Source organism: Nyctereutes procyonoides, unplaced genomic scaffold (assembly GCF_905146905.1).
Source record: "Nyctereutes procyonoides isolate TBG_1078 unplaced genomic scaffold, NYPRO_anot_genome, whole genome shotgun sequence".
Classification (NCBI taxonomy): Eukaryota; Metazoa; Chordata; class Mammalia; order Carnivora; family Canidae; genus Nyctereutes; species Nyctereutes procyonoides.
Window position 1 is genome coordinate 8,163,287 of NW_026575047.1, and position 26,619 is coordinate 8,189,905.

Genomic DNA, 26,619 nt, shown 5'->3' on the forward strand with positions numbered 1-26,619 from the left:
GGCCGCCCTGGTTTTGATTAGCAGAGGAGACTCACCGAGGCCTGCAGTCCGGCGCTGTGACTGCAGCTTGCGGGAGAAGCTTGATGAGTGTAAGGAGTTGGGGGGTGGGGGGCCAAGCTCTTGCAGAAACACGGTATTTAGAGGCTATGGGGCTCGGTGGGATGAGACGAAAGGAGAGAGGAGAAATCGGAGACTGCAGCACGATGCTCCCCATTGTTTCAGGCACTAGGAGAAGTTGGGGAGACAGAATTAAAAAGTGACTTGGGAGCTGTGGAAGGCAGAGAAGAATCGGCATCTGTCGCATTATGAATTTTCACCTGTCATTTGTTTGATTTCACTTCCAATTTTCTAGCTCTCTCCACTACCCTGCTCACTGGCATTGGCCTACAACTTGGCAAAGAAGCTGGGTTTATATAACATGATTCAGTAGTCATCTGCATAGGAGAGAGAACCAAAAGCATAATACGGGATGAGATCACCAAGGGTGAGGGGAAGGGAAGGAGGCCCACCAGGAGGCCTGTGTGCAGGTGGGTGGGAGGACGGAGCGTCGGAGAGGAGAGAGAGGAGCTGGAGAAGTAGCAGGGAAACCAAGACAGTTCTGGGCCTTGGAGGTCCGGGGAGAAGAAGGCTTCATGAAAAATGGGATCTGCCACGATGCTTAGTCCCTGCAGGGTGTCAAGGAGAACAAATGTTGACGAAAATCCCATGGGGTTTGCAGACATGCATTTCAGTGATGTACTGGGCACAGAATCTAGGTCTCTAATGGCTACAGAGCAGCTGAATAATGAAGAAAAAAGTGAGAATGGCTGATTTTCCCATCGCCCTGGCCCCAACGCATCCATTTCCTATGCCTACCACAGAGCCCTTCCCTCCCTACACCCTCAGCGATGACCCCATGAGCTCCCCATACCATCTGCATCTGAGCCTAGGATGGGCCAGTTGTTGGGGTTGTGCACAGAACCAGCCCACTGACTTGCAAGTTTGCACTTCACGCAGATGGTATCGGCTTACTTGCAAGCTGAAGTTATTTATTGGCGTCGGAGAGTGATGCTTAAAGTGGTAGATTAAGGGGGTTTACAGTTAGGCTCTGGGCTTTTCTTAATGACATCTAGCAATTTATTAAATAAAGCCTAGGCGCCTTCCAGAACTGCACTAAAAACAAACAAGAATAACACAATCTCCCCCCCCACACTTTTTCTTTTCTTTTTTTTTTTTTTTAATAAGGGTAGCCTGTCTCATGGACTTGACATGCACTCAAAGTCACAAAATCACATCCATGCACACAATTAGGTGTTGAAGGCTGCATCTCTCACAAGACCCTGGCGAACTCTACGTCGTTGGCAAGAGTAGGCCACGGAGGGAGCCACCAGCCTTCCTGTGCTTTGACAGGCTAGCGGAAGCCGCGGTGAAAATCTGATTACTTTGCAAGGGTTCCAAACCTTGACCTAAATTGCCTCGCAGAAATCTGTTAACAAATCAGAACAGAGCATCGCCAGTAGTACCAAGCAGGAGGCATTCGGCTTTCAAAATTCTGGCGAGTTCCACTTTGGGGACAGGGTATGCTTGACCAAGTGAGACCTTTCGTAAAATGCGGAGCCTGCTGACTCTAAACCTAACTATGTTCATGATAAAATATCAGCCTTCTCCATTACATTCTGTATGAACAGACAAGTCTGTAAAACATCCAAACAACGGTGCAGTAGGTGGAAACAGATGTCTTCGTTTATTTTAAGATTAGTTTATTCAACAATTGAAAGGAGGAATGTTGCTTATGCTACACAACAGCTTAGGATCTGAATAGTTTGTTATTTAAAAAAAAAAAAAACAACATAGGTCTGTCAAACAGTTTTCTCGATTTTTTTTTTTTTTTTTTTTTTTTTTTTTTTTTTTTTTTTTTTTATAAATTAATTTTTATTGGTGTTCAATTTACCAACATACAGAATAACACCCAGTGCTCATCCCGTCAAGTGTACCCCTCAGTGCCCGTCACCCATTCACCCCCACCCCCCACCCTCCTCCCCCTCCACCACCCCTAGTTCATTTCCCAGAGTTAGAAGTCTTTATGTTCTGTCTCCCTTTCTGATATTTCTCACACATTTCTTCTCCCTTCCCTTATATTCCCTTTCGCTATTATTCATATTCCCCAAATGAATGAGAACATACACTGTTTGTCCTTCTCCGGTTACTGTGGCCAAGTTCAAAAAGGGTGTTGCCTGAGTTCTTCTCTGGGATTTTGATGGAATCTTGTCTCACATTTAGATCTTTCATCCATTTTGAGTTTATCTTTGTGTATGGTGCAAGAGAGTGGTCCAGTTTCATTCTTCTGCATGTGGATGTCCAATTTTCCCAGCACCATTTATTGAAGAGACTGTCTTTCTTCTAGTGGATCGTCTTTCCTCCTTTATTGTATATTAGTTGAGCATAAAGTTCAGGGTCCACTTCTGGGTTCTCTGTTCTGTTCCATTGATCTATATGTCTGTTTTTGTGCCAGTACCACACTGTCTTGATGAACACAGCTTTGAGGTATAACCTGAAATCTGGCATTGTGATGCCCCCAGATATGGTTTTCTTTTTTTAAAATTCCCCTGGCTGTTTGGGGTCTTTTCTGATTCCACACAAATCTTAAAATAATTTGTTCTAAGTCTCTGAAGAAAGTCCATGGTATTTTGATAGGGATTGCATTATACGTGTAAATTGCCCTGGGTAACATTGACATTTTCACAATATTAATTCTGCCAATCCATGAGCATGGAATATTTTTCCATCTCTTTGTGTCTTCCTCAATTTCTTTCAGAAGTGTTCTGTAGTTTTTAGGGTATATTTTGAGAACCATTTGAATGGTAAATGGTTCTCCAACCTTTTATTTTCAGGTTGTAGGTGTCCTTCTGTCTAAAATGAGTCTCTTGTAGACAGCAAATAGATGGGTCCTGTTTTTTTTATCCAGTCTGAAATTCTGCGCCTTTTGATGGGGTCATTAAGCCCATTCACGTTCAGAGTTACTTGAACTTCTTCTTAAAGGGGAGTTTTAAGAGTCCCCCTTAAAATTTCTTGCAGAGCTGGTTTGGAGGTCACATATTCTTTCAGTTCCTGCCTGTCTTGGAAGCTCTTTATCTCTCCTTCCATTTTGAATGAGAGCCTTGCTGGATAAAGTATTCTTGGTTGCATGTTCTTCTCATTTAGGACCCTGAATATATCCTGCCAGCCCTTTCTGGCCTGCCAGGTCTCTGTGGAGAGGTCTGCTGTTACCCTAATATTCCTCCCCATGAAAGTCAGGGACTTCTTGTCTCTTGCTGCTTTAAGGATCTTCTCTTTGTCTTTGGAATTTGCAAGCTTCACTATTAGATGTCGAGGTGTTGAACGGTTTTTATTGATTTTAGGGGGGGATCTCTCTATTTCCTGGATCTGAATGCCTGTTTCCCTTCCCAGATTGGGAAAGTTTTCAGCTAGGATTTGTTCAAATACATATTCTGGCCCTCGGTCCCTTTCGGCGCCCTCGGGAACCCCAATTAAACGTAGGTTTTTCTTCCTTAGAGTGTCATTTATTTGCCTTAATCTGTCTTCATGGTCCCTTAATTGATTGTCTCTTTTTTCCTCAGTTTCCCTCTTTGCCATTAACTTGTCTTCTATGTCACTCACTCGTTCTTCCACCTCGTTAACCCTCGTCGTTAGGACTTCTAGTTTGGATTGCATCTCATTCAATTGATTTTTAATTTCTGCCTGATTTGATCTAAATTCTGCAGTCATGAAGTCTCGTGAGGCCTTAATGCTTTTTTCTAGAGCCACCAGTAGCTGTATAATGGTGCTTCTGAATTGGCTTTCTGACATTGAAGTGTAATCCAGATTTTGTAACTCTGTGGGAGAGAGGGCTGTTTCTGATTCTTTCTTTTGAAGTGAGGTTTTCCTTCTAGTCATTTTGCTCAGTGCAGAGTGGCCAAAAACAAGTTGTATTGGAACACGGGGGAGTATCACTGGTCCGTCCAGCTGGTCTTCTGGGGGAGGGGCCTGCTGTGCTGATTTTCAGGTGTGAGCACTTGGGGGAGCTGCTCTGCCCCTGCCTGCTGCCGGGCTCAGCGGGGGTTGTTTACCCCGTGGGGCCCCAGGAGGAACAGCCGCAGTTGCTATGGCAACTCTGGAAGCCTGGATTCAGCCTCCGCAGGAACTACGGGCTCGGGGCTCTCGGTTCTCTGTCCGCAGGGCCTGGAGGCTCCGGGGCGGGGCCGCTGATCTGCTCAGCTCGGGGCAGGAGCGTCTTCGCTGTCCTGGGCCCTCCCGGCCTCTGCCTGTCCCGGGGGAGGCCGGATCCTGGGCTGTGTCCCGGCGCCCTGTGCTCCGGGGCCTGCGCAGTTGGATTCGCGCTCCCGCCCCGCAGCCCCCTCCGCGGAGCCGCTCCCGAGCCCCTCCGAGCTGCTCCGGCCCCTCCGTGCGCGCTGCAGCCCTTAGGGAGCTCGGAGCACTCTCCTGCGCTCGCAGGTGTCTGTTAGTGTCCCCGGGAGCCCGAGGGCATCCCCGCCCTCCTGGGTCCTGCTCCAACTCCCTGCGAGCCCCTTTCCGCCCGCCCGGGAAGGTTGGTGCAGCTCCTGCTCCTCCGGGACGGGGCTCTCCTGTCCTGGGGACACTCGCCCCGGCCTCAGCCCGGCTCCTCGCGGGGCCCCTCCCCCTCGGAGGCCTTTTGTTCCTTTATTTCTTTTTCCCCGTCTTCCTACCTTGATAGAAGCGTGAACTCTTCACACTGTAGCGTTCCAGCTGGTCTCTCTTTACATCTCAGGCCGAATTCGTAAATTTTCAGGATGGTTTGAAGGTTATCTAGGTAATTTGGTGGGGACAGGTGACTCGGGGACCCTGCCCTTCCGCCATCTTGCCCCTCCCTCAGTTTTCTCGATTTTTAAAGTCGCTCCTGAATGTGTAATTCTGTGTTGTTCTGCGATACCAACATAACGGGTTTTTCCTGGAGCTTGCTGTAAAACATCACGTTGCCCTGAAACAAAATATTTTAAGGTGGCTTACAACAAAACAAAACAAAACAGAAAGCCCCTCTGAGTGGGTCTGAAATGGCCTCATTTAATTTTCCCTAAGCACCAATGCTGGCAGCAATAAGGACTCATGATTGGGATCCTTGGGTATGACATGCTGACAAAGAACAGTAAAATCCCAGTTAATTTCCACTGCTGGTCTTGAACTGATTTTTTTTTCCCCCTGGAATGTAAAGTTTTAAACAGAGATCTTCCTTCAAGTCATGTTGCTTTACTTCTTTCTTTAGTTATGAAGCACGTGGGAAGGAGGATGCGGGAGGAACGCGGATGGCGAGGTGGGTTCGAACTGCTTTTCCATCACCCTCCTTTATGACAAAATAAATCTGAGAAAAATGAGCCTCTCCCCTTGCCGGCTGCACTTCATCACCTCCCATTCACGTCCCAGCCCACTGCCATCTGGCTTCCATTCCATCGCTCCATTCAGGCCGCTCCGATTCAGATGTTACCAATGTTTCCCTACTTGCCAAATCCAGTGCCCTATTTTTAGGCCCCTTTTACTTGACCTTTCTGCGACATTGGACGCAGCAGCGCAGACCCGAGTTTCTCAGCCCCTGTGCCTACGTGTAATGGGCCAAACATGTGAGCGGAGCTGCACGTGCAGACCCCCGGGGAGCCATAGGCGGCCTGGCACTTGGGGGGGCAGGTGCCCCTTCTAGGGGACCAGCTGTTGCTCATCCCTGGCTCCATTATGGCCATGGAGACGTGTAGAGCCGGCCTTGTTAAACCCCTTGATTTTGTTCTGTTTTGTTTTGTTTCAAAGCTTGGTTTTTGTGAGAGTGTTTCCAATTTTTAGATGTTGGCTCAGATTTTTTACACGCTTGTGGGACGAGTAAACATCTCTGCAGACCTGCTAGGAGAAGCCTCTGCTGCAGAAGATCCTCTAGTTCCGTCGGCTTCTGGGCCTACCTCTCTCTCCTGCTTGTTCATCTCTGCCTTGCTTTCACTTCCCACTGCCACCCCCACCCCCTACTTCTCTCATGTGGGGGTTCTCTAGTCTTCCTGCTTGGCTCTCTTCTATTTTCTCAGCCTCTTGAGTGATGTCGTGAGCCTAGGGCTGGCTCCATGGGTGTGCAACCAATGTGGTTTCACAGGAGCCCACACTCGGAAGGCCTCCGTGCTTGGGGCTTAATGCTGTGCAGCTGCTGTCTTGAAGTTCTTAAAATATCTCTGGATGTGTGTTTTGTGGGTGAAGTCTGATGGGACAACGGAGCATGTCCTGGAGGCTTGGCCTCTCACTTCTGTGTAACCTTTCCTCCCCCTGCCTCCCTGGGAAGCGTTCTCGGCCGCAGGCTTTTCGACCTTTCCGCACCTGGGTCTTGCCTGTTCCCCTCCATGCCTCCTCCACCCCTGCCAAACTGCTGCTCCTCACCCTGGCAGGGATCTGAGCGCAGGTGTGAGGAAAGCGGGGGTCACAATCAGTGGCATCTCGGGGTGAGGCTCAGCAGTGGGGGCTGTCTGCCCCCTGCCCCAGGTTGCCAGCAGCACAGCTCATTCAGCGGGTGAGCTGGCCAGGGCCAGCCTCTCACCACCCTTGATCCAAATACCCAGCACATCCTGGCACAGGGGTTGCGATGCTATTGGGGTTGCCCATCTGTTGTGGGTTGGGACAGCTGGCCTGTGTAAAGGGGAGATGCCTGACTTGACTTCCTGTCTCCCTGCTGAGGTGTGGTACGTTGGCCTGGGTGCTGGTGGGAGGGGGAACGTGGCAGCTGTCCCTTCCAACTGCATGGGGATGTGCCACTTCCAGGGTGGAATCCCGGACACCTGCAAGGCACTGGATTCACCCTACAAGTATCCTCAAGTCCTTTGGGCCCACACCATGCCCTGCGGGAGCCTCTTCTTCCTCCTTCTAACTTCCCCAAGTCCAGCTTGTGTTCGTTTCTTCTGACCAGCTTGACTCATCTTCCAAGTTGACCCAAGAAATAGGTCGCTTAATTTTAGCGATTTCAAGTTAAATGTTCTGGTATTTACATTGAGTGCTCGCATTGCACCATATAAAGATTCATGGTAAAATTCATGCCAGTAATTTTACATTTTTATTTATCGAGAACAACATTAAACAGCCCATAAAAACCTTCATGATATGTTGAGAGGTTGTAGAAGAAAGGAAAACACTCGTATTTTAGTATCCTAAGTGTGTTCAATGACTTTAACGGCACTTTTTTCCTGCTTTTTTGAACAAGGGGGCCCACATTTTTATTTTTCATCGGGCTCCACAAATTGTGTGTCTGGTCATGTCCAGGACCCCCTTTGCTGATGGTCCTACCTCTCATCTGCAGCCTGGACCTGCTCCTCCTCTCAACAGTACTGTTTCCCAGGGCAGGACAGGCCAGTAGAGCTGGAGGCTTTGCAGGAGACTGTTGGTCAACGTGTTCACATCTGACCTCATCCCTCAAATCAGCTTCTCCCCTTACACTCTCCCTTCCACTTACTGCAATTCATCTCCTTCCTCTCTTGTTGCAGAGTATGTGCTAAATTGAATGAATGAATGAATGAATGAATGAAATTTTGGAAATAGCTTCATTTCTCTCCCTTCCCTCAACTTCCCATATCCACTGTTCACCAAATTCCATCATTTCTACCCAACCTGCCGTGCCCTCCCCTATCTCCATGTCTGCATAGGGTACACACTACCTAAATTATGTGTTTCACACCTGTTCAAATCCCAGATCATATATAAGAAGCCTCCAAGAAGCCCCTCCAAGAAGCTTTTTTGTATTTGGCCGGGCGGAATTAGCCACTCTTTCTACTGTGATCCAGCAGCCTGTTTTTTACGATATTTATTGTGCCGTGTTGTAATCATTCACTTATATGTCCGTTTTCTCCCACTAGGCTGTCAGCAAATCAAAGATAGGGTAGATTTACTTATCTGCATATTCTTAGGTCTGACGTCGTACGTTGGAGACTCTCAGCAAATGACAAAGTGGTTCAGGAAAAATAAGATAGGATTTACAGGTACCAGAAAAAGCAGAGAGTAAACCTATTTTCTGTTTTTTTTTTTTAAAAGATTTTATTTATTTATTCATGAGAGACAGAGAGAGAGAGAGGCAGAGACAGGCAAAGGGAGAAGCAGGCTCCACGCAGGGAGCCCGATGTGGGACCTGATCCAGGGACTCCAGGACCACGCCCTGGGCCAAAGGCAGGCACTAAACCGCTGAGCCACCCAGGGATCCCCTAAACCTATTTTCTAGGGATACCTGAGACCCAGGAGGTCAGGAAATGAAGGTAGACCCCATGTCTGGGTGTGTAGATGTTCATTTGAATCACAGACTTGTGAAGAAGAAAAGGGATGAGAAGAAGCAGGAGAAAAATTCTTTGCCACTGGCAGAAATACCGTGTGATTACCGAGTTATGAAATAATTCCTGTATTAAAAAAGTTTTGTGGAAAGTGTTTTCACGACCCTTTTCATTTCTAAAAGTGTTTTGACATGCAAATAGCTGTGTGTGATTAATACATGTATCTTGATGGGCGTGGAAGTAAGTATATATCCGCGAAAGCATCACCATCATCTATGCTGTAAACTTTTCCATAGCCCCCAAAAGTTTTCTCTTGCCCTTTTATTATTTTCATTATGCGATAAAAACACTTCACCTGAGGTTTGCCTCCATTGCAAATCTTTAAGTGCACAATACAGGATTGCTAACCACAGGCGCTATGCTGTACAGGGGGATCTCTAGGACTTACTCATCTTGTAGAACTGAAACTTCATATCCTTTGACTAACACGTCCCTGCTTCCCCCTCCCCAGCCCCTGGCAACCACCCTTCTACTCTACTCTCTGCTTCTAAGAGCCTGACTGATTCATATTCATCGAGTGAGTGGTATCATGACACTTTTTAAAGCCTCATGCTTATTTAAGAAAAACATATCAATGCCTCGTCCAAATAAATTCATGTCTTTCCAAACTTTTCAGCCATACCATACATTTGGTTGAAACTCCCCTATATTCATTACATGTTTTCCCCAGCGTCTTACGAATAACCCATCCTCCATGAAGGCTTCAGGTATTAAATATCTTGAGGATATTTAAGGATCAGATATCTTGAGGAGTCAGAAAAAGGAGGTGTGGTGCCGAAGCATTCTGGTGAAAATACAATGAAAAAATGTTGTACTGACACCACCGATTTTTAATAACGTAGATTATATTGTTATCAACATTGAATATGAAATCTGGGATAAGGTCTGTTGTTAACCCAAACTTTAAATATTAGTAATAGCGGAGCACGAGTTCTTTAAGATTAAAAATGGAATGAGAAAAACATTCGCTAAAGTTAGGGCATGTATGGTTCACAACTCCCTTGAAAATGCAGCAGGTTATTTTAGGTAGGTTAGTACTTTCTTTTAATTTAAGAGGTGAGGCCATCTACTTCTTTTCAGGTGGAGTAACAAGCATGGATATGGTCTGAGCTGGAGGCTTGGTAAAACAGAGAACTCTCTAACAATTCCTAAATAAAGTCTTAATAGCTCGATTCCACTGTTTTGGAATGTCTGGTTCAAATCATCTGGGTGTCTGCTAAAATGCCACTACGTAAGCCCCATTCCAGACCCACTAAATTAGAATCTTTGGAGGAAGGGCTGAGGAAACTACATTTTTAACAAGCTCTCCATCCCATCCCAAGGGATCATTAGGTACTCCAGATTTTCAAAAAATTGCAATAATGTTAGATTGTCATACAAAATGACTTTTTGTTTCTCTTTAACGATATTGGGAAAATGAGGAGTTCTGGCTAAGTGAGTTTTCCAGAAGAATTGCATTTCAGTATACCCCCGTAAGTCCTGGAACTTTTAAATGTTTTAAACATTTTAATGCTAATCCTTCCAAACTGTATTATATAATGCACCATCTTCTCAAACAGAATATATTGCACAAATGGGGCATCATTATTGGTGACTCAGGATCATTATTACAAATATCCATTATTATAAGAATAGCTTAAAAAATTATGAAGCCTGTAAAACTGTCTGATCCTCTGCTAAATGCTCCAGCCGGCTATATTTTTATGGTACTGCAAAAGCTTTTTTGTGTTTTGTTTAAAGCATTTTCCTGTTTTCTTCCTTGCTGTCAGGTAGCTTTTATTAATTGTACCATTACTTTTTTACTTTCTGCTTTTGTCTTTAGTAAGCTCAGGGAAAGCAGTAGGAACTCCTTATGAGTGAAGTTTTTGTGTGGGTGCAAGGATCAGTTGGGATGCTTTCAGGTATAATAAAAAGCCACAATTCAGACTGGCTTAAACAATAAGGGAATTCATCATCCCACATGAAAAGCATCCTTGTTTTACACAGTTGAAATCAAACTGTATATACAAGTTTTATCCTGCTTTTTAAACTTATTATATCAAGCCCCGTCCTATGTCATTAAACAGTTTGTAAATACTCTTATATATAACATTTCACCATATTAATTAATTCAGCAACTGTTTGTGAGGTATTTTCTCTGTGCCAAGCACAGGAAGGTGATGGGGATGGAGTGGAAAGCAAGAATAGGCAGGTAGCTGGTGTCCGGGAGCTTCCAGTTTAGTAGAAGTGTGCCATCACTTTTTGAATCATGATTTTGTTTCCAAAGAGTTGTTTTGCAATGATAAATAACATTCTCATAAACATGTTGCTTGATTTCGGGTTTATTTCTACAAGACTATGTGTGTATGTATGTATTTATGGATGGATGGATGGATGGATGGATGGATGGATGGATGGATTTAGAGAAAGCTTGAATGAGGGGAGGGGCTGAGGCAGAGGAGAGAGAGAATCTCAAGTAGACTCCTCCATGAGTGGGGAACCTGCTGTGGGGCTTGATCCCACAACCCTGAGGTCATGACCTGAGCCCAAGCCAAGAGTTGGATGCTCAACCGAACGAGCCAACCAGGCACCCCACCACAAGAATAATTTCTAGAAGTGAATTATTGGGGGCACCTGGATGGCTCAGTCGGTTGAGCATCTGTCTTTGGCTCGGGTCATGATCCCAGAGTCCTGGGATTGAGCCCCATATCGGGCTCCCTGCTCAGTGGGGAGCCTGCTTCTCCCTCTCCCTCTCTACTACTCCCCCATCTTGTGCTTGCTTGCTGTCTCTGTCAAATAAATAAATAAAATCTAAAAAAAAAATAAATAAAGGGGTGCCTGGGTGGCTCAGTGGTTGAGCCTCTGCCTTTGGCTCAGGTCATGATCCCCGGATCCAGGGATGGCGTCCCGTACAGGGCTCCCTGTGAAGAGCCTGCTCCTTCCTCTGTCTGTGTCTCTGCCTCTCTCTCTGTGTCTCTCATGAATAAATAAAATCTTAAAAAAAGTAACAAATAAAAGTGAATTATTGGTCATTTCCAGACTCTTGTTATATACATTTTTTGAGATTTTTTTGTGGTAAAATACATACAAATTAAATTTACCATTTTAACTATTTTAAATTTTATAATTCAGTGGCATTAGATACATTCACAATGTTGTGCAACTATCATCATTAACTGTCTCTGGAGCTTTTCGTCATCCCAGATGGAATTTTTTTTTGGAATTTTTAAAAATATTTTATTTATTTATTCATGAGAGACACACAGAGGGAGAGGCAGAGACACAGGCAGAGGGAGAAGCAGGCTCCACATAGGGAGCCCAACGTGGGACTCAATCCCAGGTCTCCAGGATCAGGCTCTCGGCGCTAAACCGCTGAGCCACCTGGGCTGCCCCTAGATGGAATTTTTACCCATGGAACAATACCTTCCCACTTCCCCCTCCCCAGACCCTGGAAACTACCATTCTACTTTTTTTCTCTATAAATCTGATTTTATTAGATACTTTATATAAATGGAGTTACACAGTATTTGGTCTTTTGTGTCTGGATTATTTCACGTAGAAAAATCTTTTAAAATTTCACCATATTGTAGCATGTGTCAAATTTCATTCCTTTTTAAAGGTGAATAATATTCCTTTAACATACCTACCACATTTTCTTTTGTCTCTTCATCTGTTAATGGACATTTGGATTGCTTCCACCTTTTGGCTAATTGTGACTATCTTATTCTAGTCTTATTAAAAAAAAAAGATTTCATGTATTTATTTGAGAGGGAGAGAGAGGGACACCTGGGTGGCTCAGTGGTTGAGTGTCTGCCTTCAGCTCAGGTCGTAATTCCAAGTCCTGGGATTGAGTCCTGCATCAGGCTCCCCATGGGGAGCCTACTTCTCCCTCTGCCTATGTCTCTGCCTCTCTCTGTGTCTCTCGTGAGTAAACAAATGAAATCTTAGAGAGAGAGAGAGAGAGAGAGAGAGAGAGAGAGAGAGAGAGAGGTGGAGGGGAGGAGCAGAAGGAAAGGGCCAAGCAGAGCCTGACTAGGGGCTCGATCTCTGAGATCATGACCTGAACTGAAATCAAGAGTCAGATGCTTAAACAACTGGGCCACCCAGGCGCCCCTTATTGTGTTTTTAAATAGATTTTTAAAAAGATTTTATTTACTTATTTGAGAGAGAGAGAGAGAGAGAGCGCGCGCATAGCAAGAGTGAGAGAGAGTATGAGCAGGGGGAGGTGCAGAAGGAGAAGCAGACTCTCTGCTGAGCAGGAGCCCTATGTGGGGCTCTATCCCAGGAAGCTGGGATCACGACCTGAGTCGAAGGCAGACATTTAACCTTCTGAGCCACCCAGGCACCCTATTTTTACATAAATTTCTAAAATGGCCTGCACCTGGTTGGGTCCACTGGCAGTATTTAAGTAATTCTTTTTCACAGTTTGCTTTCCATATTTATATTTTTAAACTGTGTTAATAGTAGAAAAAAACCTCAGCATTGTTTTAACTGGTGTTTCTTTGTTTATTAGTCATGTAGATCATTTCCAACTGTTTACATTTCCACTTTTATGAAATGTCTGTTTGTACTTTCACCCTTTTATGTATTAGAATCTGAAGATTTTTCTTTCCAGCTTTTTTTTTTTCTTAAATAGAAGGTAATTTTTCCATTGTCAAATTTCCTGCACATATTTTTTACCAGTTTATTTTAGCCTCTTCATTTTGGTTCAGCTTCTTTGGGGATCTAAAGAATATTATTCATTTTAATGGAGTCAAATTCATCAGTATGTTTGTAAAGTATATAATTTATTTTAAGCTGAGGAAATTCTTTCCTCTTAAGAGCATATTTCTTCACTGATGTTTTGCATTCAACACTTTGTCTGGAGTTGGACATATGGTGTAAGATGACCAGCAATTTATTTCCTCCTAAATAGCTGAGCAACTTCTATGGACACTTTTTATTGCTAGTCTTACTCCTCCTTTCTGCTACAGTAGACATTGTTAACCACTCCTTTTGAAAGTTCATCTACCTTTTTGTTGCTCACTCTCTCCTGGTTCTCCTTGTATGTTTTTGTTATTGGTTTTCAGTCTCCTTCATTGCACCACTTCTTTCTCTACCTGTTTCTAAGATTGATTTCAACTCTTTATCCTTTTCACGTTGCACATTCTCTCTAGGTAATCCACTTCTTGGATCTATATGCAGATGATACCCTGCCATTTTAAAAAAATCTTTGGCAGAAACTCCTACCTGGGTTCCAGATCTATGTGTTCAGTCATTGAGTCATTCAATATTTACCAAATAGTAATTGAACATCTACTCTACCAGGCACTTTTTCTGGGCTCAGAAGAAGATAAAATGCCTACTCTCGTGGAACTTACATACTTGTTGGTGAGACTGACAACATGGTAAGTCTATATAATATACAGTATTTTTTAAGGTAAGGTAAGAGCTATGGGGAAAACAAATACAGGCAAGGAAGTTAAAAACTGTCTGTGGGTGGATATCTGAGTTGCAGTCTTAAACTGAGTGGTCAGGAAAGTCCCAAGGAGGAGGAGACATTTATGCAAAGAGTTGGGAGACAATGAGGGAGCAAGCATGTAGTTATCTGTTGGAAGAACATTTCAGAAGGAAAAGTAAATGCAAAAACCTTGAGCCGATGGTGTATGTGGTTTGTTCCAGGAGTGAGGAGACCCCGGGACTCCCCCAGATTAAAGGAGAAAGAGAGCAATAAGATATGAGGTCAGAGATGTAATTGGAGCTAGATAACATGGGACGATGTCATCACTTTATGGCTTTACGTCCAAAAAAGATGGGCTGTTTGAGGATATTTCGAAGAGAAATAACATGGTCTCTGGCAGACGTGTTGAGAATAGAATTTGGAGGGCATGGACCAAATACGGAAGCCAGACAAGAGGCAACTGCAATAACCCAGGCAACTCAAGTTGCTTGGACCAGAGCAGTAGCTGTAGTGGTGGTGAAAATGGTCAGATTATTTTTCTATTTCAAAGAAATAGGATTTGCTGAGTGACTAGATGTGGGGATGAGAGGAATGGTTTCAGTCACTGGCTGAGATGGAGAACATCAGGGGCATGGTTGCATGATTTTTGGACAGGTGAATTTGAGATGTTAGATATTCAAGTGGAGATGTCAATATGAGCCCAGAGTTGACAAGATAGTTCTGAGCTGGAGAACTGTATTTGGGAGTCAACAAAAGATGATGGCATTGAAAGCCATGAGAGCAGATAAAAGTACCAGAGAGTCAGCGCAGGTAGAGAAGAGGTCTATGTCTACACCCTGTGCTCCAGGAGCTCTGTCATATACTGAAATTATTACTGTATTTTTGCACCGGCATGTACCAGAGACATTTCAAACTAACTCTATCTCAGATTCAACAGTCTCTCCTCTTTCATTCTCCAGTTCTATATAGAGAATCACCATTTTGATAGAACAGAAGAATTTTAAAAAGGGAAAGAGAGTAAGCTGTATTTATATAGGCTTAAGTTCCTATGTCATTATTAAAATCTCACAGCGAATTTCACTTTGAGCTTCCTAGTAGCCAAAGAATACCTTTTATCCAATTTTCAGGAGCCTTGTTGCCATTGTTCCTTCTTTCTCTTACTTGAAAATAATAAGCCACTTGCTTTTCTAAAGATCCCTTCCCACCCATTTTTGCTCCTGTGCATGTACATCACTATGGTTTTCTTCCATCTGTCCAATTGCATTGCTTATTAGGTAGAATGTGCTTTTAGGTTTAGGTCTTTCAAGATATATTAGGGCATACTAAGAGCTTTTGAAGTGATTTGTTATTAAAACACACACACACGCAATGAGTTTGAGGCCTTACAATGCTAAGCTCTATTATTCAATTTTTACATGCTATTGTTTTTTTTTAAAGATTTTATTTATTTATTCATGAGAGACATAGAGAGAGAGAGAGAGAGAGAGAGAGAGAGAGAGAGAGAGGCAGAGAGACAGGCAAAGGGAGAAGCAAAGTAGGCTCCATGCAGGGAGCCTGACGTGGGACTTGATCCCCCTTCTCCAGGATCAAACCCTGGGCTGAAGGCGGCTTTAAATCTCTGAGCCACCGGGGCTGCCCTACATGCCATTGTTGAGCAAAAAATATGGTTGTTCTTCAGAGAGTGCATATTTACTCTTCTTTAAGAAAGACTTTATCCATTTAATAAAAGTTCAGATGATATTATTTCGATTAGAATGTCTTTCTCTTCCTCTTTGTCTAGTCTTTTTTTTTTTTAAGCTTTTTTTTTTTTTTTTTTTTTTTTTGAGAGACAGAGGACACATGCATGAGCTAGGACGTGGGGCAGAGGGAGAAGCATACTCCCTGCTGGGCAGGAAGCCTGCAGTGGGAGCGGGGAGGCTCCATCCCAGGACCTTGGGGATCATGGCCTGAGCTGAAGGCAACTCAGTTCTCTAGTCAGTCTTTGACTGGGTAAAAGCTTCTTGTCCTTCAAAGCCATCTCAATTATTATTCCTCCAAGGAGTCCTCCCTAGCACCTCAGCAGGCTGTAGTTAGGGAGCATCCTATTTTCACCTCTATCATCACATTTTTTTCTGTAAATCTTTATTCATATGTCTCCATCATTAGATGGAAAGCTGCTTGGGATCAGGCATTCTCTCTTTTTTAACCTCTGATGCACAGCAAGTAGCCCAGTGACCAGCATTAGTAATTAGTAACTGTGATTGATCAATTGACTAATAAACACTTAGTAATTGTGTAATTAGTAACACAAAGTACGTAAAACTGAGCAACTGAATGTCCTTTGCAAACAAGAGCTTTGATTAGCACATGGAAAAATTAAGACTTTCTTTTTGTTGGGTGGGCCTCTGAATCTGATCATGTCAACTCTAAAACCTAAATCATTTTCCGGATTTTAGGATCACCCAACACACTTATATTTGCGATTTTTGGATGGCTCTGAGGGTAAGTGACATTTTCACTATTTTTATAGCCAACTCGTGTCTAGTGTCATGTTAGCGGAAGGCTCTTTTAGGGATTGTACTTAGATCACTATTGTTTTTTAAGCCATATTTTCTGCCACTTTACAGTTGGTTGCCTATCAGGTGCTAGGACTGTCCCAGATACTTATTCATTTAAGCTGCAAGAGAATCTTGAAATTTAGCTTTGTTATTTTATTTATTTATGTATTTATATTTTTCATTTTTTATTTAAATCCAATTGACCGACAAATAGACCTTTGTTAATTTAATAGGACTTGTTATGAGCTGAATTGTGCGCCCCCACCCCAATTCATATGTTGGAGTCCTAACCCCCAAGTACTCTAGAATGAGACCTTATTTGGAGAGACGGTCTTTACAGAGGTAATCAAGTCAAAGTGAGGTCGTTCAATACAATTGATGTCCTTACAAAATGGGGAAATTTGGAGACAGACCTGCATAGAGTGAAGATAGTGTGAAGAGACATAGGGAGAAGATATCCATCTCCAAGCCAAGTGGAGAGACAGGGAACAGAGTCTTTTTCCACAGTCCTCAGAACATACTAGCCCTACCTGACACCTTGATCTTAGACTTCTGGCTTTCAGAATTGTAGGACAAATTTTTGTTGTTTCAGCCACCTGGTCTGTGGTACTTTGTTATGACAGCCCTAGGAAACTAATACTGGCAATATTTGGTTTCTCAATAGCAAAAAAATGTAGACTGATATCAGGGTTGACAAGTTCCAAAGACTTTTATTTTGAAGTACACTCTTTGAAATCCCAAACTTGGGTGAGGGGTGGAAAGTGTGTAATCCTGAACTACTGAATTTCCCTTAATAGAGTCACTTTGGATCATTTGATCATCAGTTTAACTAAATTCCTTCTTTGCAGTTATTTAAATATTTATTTTGGGGCAGCCCGGGTGGCTCTGCAGTTTAGTGCCACCTTCAGCCCAGGGCGTGATCCTGGAGACCCAGGATCGAGTCCCACGTTGGGCTCCCTGCATGGAGCCTGCTTCTCCCTCTGCCTGTGTCTCTGCCTCTCTCTCTCTGTGTCTCTCATGAATAAACAAATAAAATCATCTTTAAAAAATATATTTATTTTGTACTACTTCTATGGGTAGTGAAGTCTATAAGTGTAGACTCTCTCCTCAGATAACTGCAGAACTATTTCACTTTGTTCTAGTCTTTACTCGAGTCACCTCCACCCTCCTGGCCTTAACCCCTTTAGCACTCGGCAGTATTTAACACATGACATATTTTGCTCATTTATCTTACATATCACCCTTCAGCTTCCCCAGTTAGAATGTAATGCCATGGGATGTGTCTCCTTTTTTTTTTTTTAATTGTAGCATAGTAAAGGGCCCAATTTTGGCTAAATAACATGAATTTGTCCCAGTTTGAGAGATGACTTTAAAATCTCATCATCTTCTTCCTTCTGGATTGGCAGTAATGCTCTGAGACTATGCTCCTCCATGATTTGAAACTCCACATCTCCGGGCTTTCTGCTTTCCTTCCCTTCCATGTCAGAAGGCTTGTCCCCAGACTCTCCTGCAATAATTGCACCTCCCCATTGCAAACACATTTTGGACCACCTTTGTGTCAATATTAACACATTTACCAGATCCTGGCAGCTATGTTAGGTGAAGTATCAAATTATTCATAAACTCACTTGATATTAATTTTTTGAGGCAAGACCTTTTTTCTTTTTTTAAGGATTTAAAAATTTTTAAGTAATCTCTACACCCAGCGTGGGGCTCCAACTCACAACTCTGAGATCAAGAGTCGCATCCTCTACCAACTGAGCCAGCCAGGCGCCCGAGGCAATAACTTCTTGAAAGAAACCTGTTTTCTTATGATTTAACCACACCAGAGGTTGTAGAGCTAGCACTTGCTGGTGACAGAAATTATTAAATAACAAAGCATGAATAAATGACTACCTTTTTATTGCTATTGTATGACTGTGAGCCTGTCCTCAGGTCTTGGACAGAGGGATCATCTTATTTATTTTTGATCCTAGCATCTAACATTGTACCTGACCCCGAAAATGCATTTAGTATTTGAAAGCATGAAGGGCTTCTCTTAGTTCACAGTGCCTTTTATGCCTTGGTCCTCCCATATTTCTCCCATTATCATTATACTGAACTCAGTTTGTGTGCCTCCCTGGATTTGCTTTGTATAGTTGTCTGTTTAAAGCTCAGTTACCATCTAGAACATTACCTCACTGCGAAGGCATCCTCCTGGGTTGCAGAAGGAATATTTCAATTTTCACTGAAGGGAGGCTATTGAACTCCACAGCAGCCTTGGTGGTAGGAGCCTTCATGTTGTGAGGCTGTTTGCTCCAGGTCACTCATGCTGCTTTGGGACATAATTTAATAAAATGTCACTCAATGCCTTGAATCCCCAGCTTTTTTGAGGGGGCTTCCCTGTAGCTCCGGAGGCGGTAGACACTGCTGAGCTGCAGGCTGCAGGTGGACAGTTGGGAAGTGCTACCGGCTCCCATTCACTTGCCAGCTCAGCTCATGCAAGGATAATGCTAGTGCTGTTGAGGGATCTGGCTTTCCTGGCAGCTGCCTGGAGTAGCAGGAGGCAGGATTAAAAAAGTATGGGGGTGGTGGGTTGGGGGTGGTTCATGTCTCCTGCAATAACCTTTGACTGATGGGAACTGGGAACCATTGTTCTTCCTTCTTCTGTTCCAAAACACTGGTCTTCCAAGTCCTTTAGGGAGACACGTGAGACAGAACAGCTCTTCCTTGCATAGCTGTGGCCAGCTCACTATGTCATCTTTTGGATTTATTGCTATCTCCTTCCCTACTTCGTTTTCCTTTTCCCCCCTCATTCTTCCTTCCCTGGAGTTATACTCTCTAAAGAATTGCTGTTATATAAGCCTTTACCTTGGGTCCCATTTTCTTGGAAACCTGTATTAAAATATCATCATTGACTGCACCCCCCCTCCAGGCATATGGTGCTGTAAAAATTTTTATGTGCCTAGTTTTGTTGTATGTGCTTTTATATTTTCTCATGTGTCCCACTTTCCTCTTCTGCACAATTTAATTGAAAACAAGCTCTGTCCTTAACACCCTCAAGAGTTTAGATAACATCTAACTGTGCACCAGATACCCTTAAAGCTGTTTTTACCTCGCAGCAACCCTGGGTGGGTACCCTTATTATTGCCTTTTTACATAGGGTTTCCCCCTACTAAGGCTAAGATGTTCAATAACTTGGCCACAGGCACACAATTAGTAAATGGCTGTGTGAACATGAGGATCTGCATGGGGGAGAGGGGCGGAGGGAGAGAGAGAATCCCAAGCAGGCTCCAGGGTCAGCACAAGCCTCACTGGGCACTAGATCTCCAAACCTCAAGGTCATGACCTGAGCCCGAGCTGAAATCAGGAGTTGGATGCTTAACCGACTGAGCCACCCAGCCAGCCGCCCCCTCTCCTGACCCTAAGCTGTATTCGTAAAGACGTCATACCTCAAATAAGCCTCTAGTAAAGACATGGCTTCCCTGGAACCAAGATACAGGAGCTCCTCTTCTCCTCATGAAGGGTTTAAATTCCAAACGGGTATACTTAAGGCCATGTTTATATACACTCAAAGTTAACAAGAAGTGGCTTAACCCCTCATTATCTGGATGAACTTCCCATGGAAAAGCGAGGTGGGTAACCCTTTTCTTCTTTAAAATAAGTCTATTTCCCTCTTCCTTGCTTGGTCTGTGCCATGGCATCTTTTCCAAAAATAGCCACGTTTTGTATACTTTGAAATCGAGGGGGGTAGGTAAATCCCTCTTAGATGATCTCAAGTGTTGTTAAGAGCACTTTAGCAACTTTGTGCTTCATAATTCACAGATGTCATAAACATTGGGTTAGTGCTGTGGGCCCGTGGAACCATACTTTCCCTGAAACACATTTTTTTTTTTTTTTTTAACCATCCTTAGCTTTGCTTCTAGAACAAACGCTCTTGGTCCTATGTGACTTAAGATTAGGTAAGTAGGCATCTGATTTAGAAGTCTGGTCTCATGCATCATGCTCCAAAGTCTTTCCATTCCATCAATCACTGTTCCAGTCCGTTGCTGTCAAAAGTGCAGGCATATCGTGTTTTCCCTGTTGCACAATTTGCGTTTCATCTTCAGAATTAATACTACCCAAGGGCTCGTTTGTGCGCACCGTGAAGCAGCGCTCATTTTCTCATGTTCAGTTACAAACGTCGCTACTTTGGTCTTCGTCACAGCTCCGCTGACCGCTCCTCCTACTGCCTTAGCCCTTATCAGATGTTCCGTGATCAACAGTACTCACGAAACCCCTCAAACTAAGCAGTTAACAGAGCAGACATCCTCTTGGAGAATACAAATGACCCCACATTGAGCCCCCTTGGGTCAGCCTTGGTGGGGGGAGGGGGGGTGCAAAACGGATTTGCTTTTTTTGCTCTGTCGGGTGGCTTTTAGAAAGCTATGCTAATACAGTTAAAATTCTCAAAAGAGCTTCTGGTTCCGCACCCTGGATGCAGGATACCTTTCCAGAGCCTGCCTTCCTCCAGGCCAGAAGGATGCAGCTGAGGAAGTTTACGACCTTCACTCGACCTTCACTCAACCAGCCGAAGGACCATTCCGCGCCTTACTGGCTTTAGGGTCAAAGAATCTTGCTGGGGAGCTCTTTGCACTTTTCTTCTTCTTCTTCTTCTTTTTTTTTTTTTTTTGCATTTCCTCTTCGTACTTCCACGCGTCGTGCAACAGTTTGCGGCCCACAGTACCGCGCAGGGGCTTCGCCCTGGGATCCGGGGCCGGCGTGCGCGGGATCGCCTTCATCACCTTCCAGAGGTTTCTCGAGTTACCAGGACCCCGTTATCCCCGCGAGCCCGGGTGGGCTCCCGGCGACGCACCTGGCCGTGCACCCCAGGGCGCTCCCTCCGGGTGGGGGCGGGGCGGGGGCTTCACCCTGCTTGGCAGACGAGGCCGAGTCACGGACGACGCCCCGCCGCGCGCCGATGTCCCAGGGCGGCGGACTCGACGCCAAGAGCCACCGGCACATCCCTCCGTGGGCGAGTGGGCGGCGGGGACGCGGGGGAGCCCCTCCCAGGGACCCGCCGAGCGGAATGCCCCGCCGCCGCGCCTCCACCGCAGCCCGCCCGCGCGGTGACGTCAGCGCGCCGCCCACGGAGCGCGAGCCGGAAGCCGAGCTGGGGCGGCTCGCCGCGTCCCGGAACCGCGGAGCCCGCCAGCTCGCGCACCTGGGGAAAGGCGGTGGCGGCAGCGAGCATGCGCGAGGCGGCCGGGCTGCGCAGGCGCGCTGCTGGCCTCGCGCCCGGGGCGAGCTGGGCGGTCCTGGCTGCCCCCCATCCCCCCCCGCCGCCGCCGCCGCCGCCGCCGCCGCCGCCGCCGCCGCCGCCGCCGCCGCCGGGGGAAGCGGGGAGAAGACGCGGACGCGGACGGAGCCCGACGCCCGGGAAAGGGAAAGGCTGCTTTGCTTCTGGGATGGGAGGAGCCGGGCGGACGGATCTTGCGTCTGTGCTGGCCGCGCCCTACGGAGTTCAGGAATGTTTGGTGGGAAGATGAACTCCAGCCACCGCGCAGGCAGAGCCGGAGCTCTCCTAAATTAGGAACGCGCTCGGGACGCTGCCCGGGTCTGTCCGGGGCCGGCTCTCCCCGCGGGATGAAGACCCGTGTGCAGGCGGCGCGCGAGGCGCACCTGTTAGTTCACGCTCCTGCAGCCGCCCTCAACCCTCTGCAGCGGTGGTAATTACGAGGTCCCTAAGCACCCCCCGCCCCCGCCCCCGCCCCCAAAGCCAGGACAGATGCATTTTTCCCCAGGTTACACAGCTGAGAAATGGTGGAGTTTCCACCAGGTTTGTCTCATTCCAACGCTCCGTGCTCCCCCCCCCCCATCAGATGCTTGAAGTCACGAATGGGTGAAAAGTAGACGATAAAGACATCGCTCTGTAAATTAATGGAAAGTCGTAAGGTCTGGACGTTAAGAACGAGGTGGTGGGAGTCAGGCAGGCGGCAAAGAAAGGGGCTCAGGGTGGATTTTAGTGGGATTTGGCAAGAGGGGAAAGAAGAGATGACAAGTTCCTGGGAGTCCAGGAAAGGGACTTTCAAAGCAAAGGCTTTGAAGAAGTCGGAAGAAAGGGAAGCGATCGCTGTAACGGGAACTTGGGTGTTTTCTGTGAGGCTTGCAGATGGAAGCGTCAGTAATTCTACAGATCTGCTGGTCTTCCAAAGCAGCAAGAACTTTCTGCAAAGAAAGTTGAGAAAAGAAAAGAAATAACTTTCTTTTTTTCTGCACTTGGGTTGGTGCTAGATGCACGGTGACGTTATGCCTCTGTTCAGCCAGAGGATGCTTTGTGGCCACCCTGATAGAAACTTTGGCACCCCTGGCAAAGATGATAGGAGATGAAGGATTCAGTGCTGAACTGTGGCCTGCTTGGGGCAGGTCTCTCAGTGTTCGCAGGTACCTCCCTATCTCCTTTCTGGCTCCAGTAGTGAGCGGCATAGACAGTTAATCTTAACCTCGAGTCCAGGGCCCTCTCCGTGCCAACCAACATCCTTATCTTTCACAGAAAGACGGAGGGGTGGGGTGTCTGGCCGGCTCAGTCAGTGGAGTATGCGACTCTTGTTCTCCAGGTGGTGAGTTCAAGCCCCAGGTCGGGTGTGGAGCCTTTTTAAAATAAAAGGAGGAAGGGGTGGAAAAACCCCCATATAATCTTTGTTTAAAGAAGTTTGGCCTCGGTGATTTGACAATTTGTGGTTTTATACCGCAGTTATTGCCGTAATACAGCTTGCCCTCCTCAATTTAACAACTAATTAACTACTCCCTTGTATTAGTGGCTAATTATTTAATGGGTGTACATTTTATCTCCTAAGCAAGATCATAAATTTCCCCAGGCGGAGACTGAGTTCTTATATCCCTGAGTACTGACTTGACTTTTTTTTGCCTCTCTTGTTCCCCCTGAATTCCCACTACTCGATACCTGCCTGGTACATACTAGGTATTCAGCAAATAATGAATGAATGAAATGTTGGAGAGCAGGAAACAAGCCTGTTATCTATATTTTTCCCGGTCTTCTAGCAGGATGCTTTCCTTTTCGTAGACACTCAGCAAATGTGTGACTTGATTGCTGTGCCTTTCAGCAGGGGACATATAATCTCCCTGTTGTCCTCTGAGGAATTGCCACCTAAAAAACACTATGTCCTCAAGAAGCCTGTCAAGAAACAATTGTTGATAGATTGATTAGCTTCGAAGAAACTCTCGATTCTTTTCTGAGGTGTGCATCTGCTCTTCCACGGTGAATGATAGTCATGGTTATGTTGGCCGGATCGACTAAGAAATTCTTTGGGAGATTGTGTAATTTGGGTATCTTCTTGACTTGAGAAAAGCCGCCCAAATCAAACCCCTAACCCAACCAAAAACACCTAATACCAAACAGGACCTTTATGCTTAGGAACCCTGTCTGCGAATCTTTTTTTTTCCTATTATTTTTATTTTTATTTATTTATGATAGTCACACACACACACACACACACACAGAGGCAGAGACACAGGCAGAGGGAGAAGCAGGCTCCATGCAGGAAGCCCAACGTGGGACTCGATCCCAGGTCTCCAGGATCACACCCCGGGCTGAAGGCAGGCGCTAAACCACTGAGCCACCCAGGCTGCCCCTGTCTGCAAATCTTAAAGGAACTTTGTGCTCCTGGGAGAGGGTGCACCGTGCTTCATTCCCGGTGGGTAAAGCCAAATCTGCACCAACATTGGGAAAACTTCATAAGCTGACAGCGAGGAAGCCTTATGGTGGGGCGGTGGCCTGATGAGGTCAGGTGACATCTGGAATAGGCAAGTCAGAGGCAAGAGCAAATCCATTTTTTCGATATTTCCGTTCAGTGGTGCTCAATGTGGCCCTATCATTTATTCGCTGTGGGACCTGGGTGTGGGGTGGGGGTGGGGTGGGCAAGGTACTCCTCGTCTCTGGGCCTCAGTTTCCTCATTTGTAAAATGGGGATGATAACCATGCCGTACCTTAACTTTCACAGTCACAATGTGCAAACCTGTGAAGCCTGCGGAGCAGTAGCAGGCGCTTTAAGTAAAGAAAGCACTAAGCTGGGCTGGCTTCCACTTCCCCATCGCCGGCTCCTTGTAAGCCCCACCTATGTTGAGATTCTAGAGACGCCGCTGTTTCTGATTACACGGTTTTCCCCGATCCGTGCAATTATCCTGGTTGCCGCCTACACCCCTGTACCTTGCCGGGACAACCCGGGCCGTCCGTACTGCTTGGTGGCCGCCCCCTTCCCCCCCGACCCCCGCCGTGCGGGCCGCGCCGCCTCCCCCCTCGCCCCCTCCCCACGCCGCCGCGGGCTCCGCGCAGCCGCCCCCCGCGGGGCTCCCGGGCTCGCGGCCACGCCCTCGGGGCGGGGCTTGGGCTCCGCGCAGGCGCACTGCGGCGGCGCCGCGCCTGCGCCTGCGCCGTGGCGGGGCTGAAGGAGGCGGGGGATCGGTATGCTGCGTGCGAGTGTGTGAGGGCGGAGGCGGCGGCGAGCGTGGTACTACGGGCGCGGGCCGGAGGGGGCGGGGGGATGCGCCGCGGCGGCGGCGGCGGCGGCGGCGCGGGCGCTGGGCTGCGGAGCGGAGGCGCCAGAGCCGCGGGGCCCGGTCTCGCCGCCGCAGGAGCGCGGGGGTCGCGCGCGGCCTGAGGACGCCGCACCTTTCTGCCCCTCACCTTTTTTTTTTTTTTTTTTTTTTTAAAAATAACCGGAACCAATGAACGCAGCCGGGACCGGAGCTCCGGAGGCCGCCGGTGCCGGGGGGACCAGGCTGGCGCCCGGCAGGAGCGGGCGTCCGCGGCGGCGGGGGCGGCCCGCGGCGGGCGGGGCGGGCGGGGCGGGCGGGGGGCCGGCGGCCGGGGCTCCTCCGCGCCCTCGCCCCGCCGCGGCCCGCCCGGCCTGGGCTGCGGGGCCGCTGCTCGGGCTGCTGCTGCTGCTCGGCGCGGCCGACGGATGCGACCTGGCGTCCCGGCAGCCCCGCGGGCGGCGGGCCTCGGGCGCGGCCGCCGCCTCCTCTCCCGCCGCCGTGGCGGCCGACAGTCCGGCGCTCATGACAGGTGAGGGCCCGGGGGGCGGCGGGCGGCGGGCGGCGGGCGGCGGGCGCGACGCCGGCGGCCGCGGGACCCCCGACCCGGGAGGGGCCCCTGCTCCAGCTCCAGCTCCAGCTCCAGCCCTGCTTCAGCCGCTGCTGCTGCCCCTGCTCCGCTCCTGCCCCTGCTCCAGCTCCTGCTCCGCTCCTGCCTCTGCTCAGCCCCTGCCCCTGCTCCAGCCCCTGCTCCGCTCCTGCCTCTGCTCCACCCCTGCCCCGGCCCCTGCTCCAGCCCTTGCCCCTGCCCCAGCCCCTGCCCCAGCTCCTGCCCCAGCTCCAGCCTCTGCCCTTGCTCCAGCTCCTGCTCCAGCCTCCGCCCCTGCCCTTGCCCCAGCCCCTGCCTCTGCCCCTGCTCCAGCCCTTGCTCCTGTCCCAGCCCCTGCCCATGCTCCAGCTCCTGCCCCTGCCCCTGCTCCAGCCCCTGCCTCTGCTCCAGCTCCTGCCCGTGCCCATGCCCCAGCCCCTACCCGAGCCCCTGTCCCTGCCCGACTCCCGCTGTCGACCTGCCACGGCCGGGGCGCGATGCGGAGCGGGGCGCCCCGACGCCAGCGCCCCGGCCGCTGCCAGGTCTGGGTCCCCTACGGTCGGGACGCCTTTCTCCTCCGCCCCCACCCCCGACACCCCGCCCTCCACTGAGCCTCTCGGCGGCGGCACTAGCTTCTCCGCCCCAGGGTCGGGCTCCCCGGTGTTCCTCGCTGAGCAATGCAGTGGTTTCCCTTCCGTGCTGCAGAAGAGCCGAGCCAGTAGGGTCTGCAGGGTACTGGGCTGATTTTTTTTTTTTTTTTTTTTAAAGCTGCTGGAAAAAGTCAGCAGCAGCAATGCGGTATTTAGTCGGCCCGTGGTGCTGCTTTTGCAGAGGCAGCTGCCAGCGAGTCGTACAGGTTCAAAGCCCCGCTGAGCACGGTGTCCCAGGGGAGGCTGCTAAAGAGGATTCTTTGAGAGCCATAATACCTAGTGGTATTAGTGGTTCCGTATTAGTAGGCGGAAATCTCTAAGTCTAATGTGTATTTTTTGAAGGGTGGGAGGAAGGTTTTAAAGGATGCGAAGTATTTGCTGCTGGGAGCATCGCTGGGTGACAAAGGGTGCAGGAAAGCTCGTCAGGTAGCCAGAAATATGCCTTAAAACTTACCAGGTGCAGGATGTTCAGGGCTCGTATTTGAGCGGCACAGTTCTGATAGAATGCACCAGCACTTTTGTAATACAGAACGTTCTCGAAATTATCGAAACCTTGCGAACATGTTTGGTAAGGTTAGATAGAAAA

At 47.6% G+C, this 26,619-nt stretch overlaps 1 protein-coding gene across 1 annotated transcript in view; it reads left to right on the forward strand.

Moving 5' to 3' along the window:
• Nucleotides 1-24,986: 24,986 nt before the first annotated feature.
• Nucleotides 24,987-26,619, forward strand: part of STIM2 (stromal interaction molecule 2) — a 140,522-nt gene continuing 138,889 nt past the window's right edge. The window contains exon 1 of the mRNA XM_055326599.1: nt 24,987-25,326. Within this exon, the coding sequence (XP_055182574.1) occupies nt 24,987-25,326 (340 nt within the window). The remainder of the gene's footprint in view (nt 25,327-26,619) is intronic.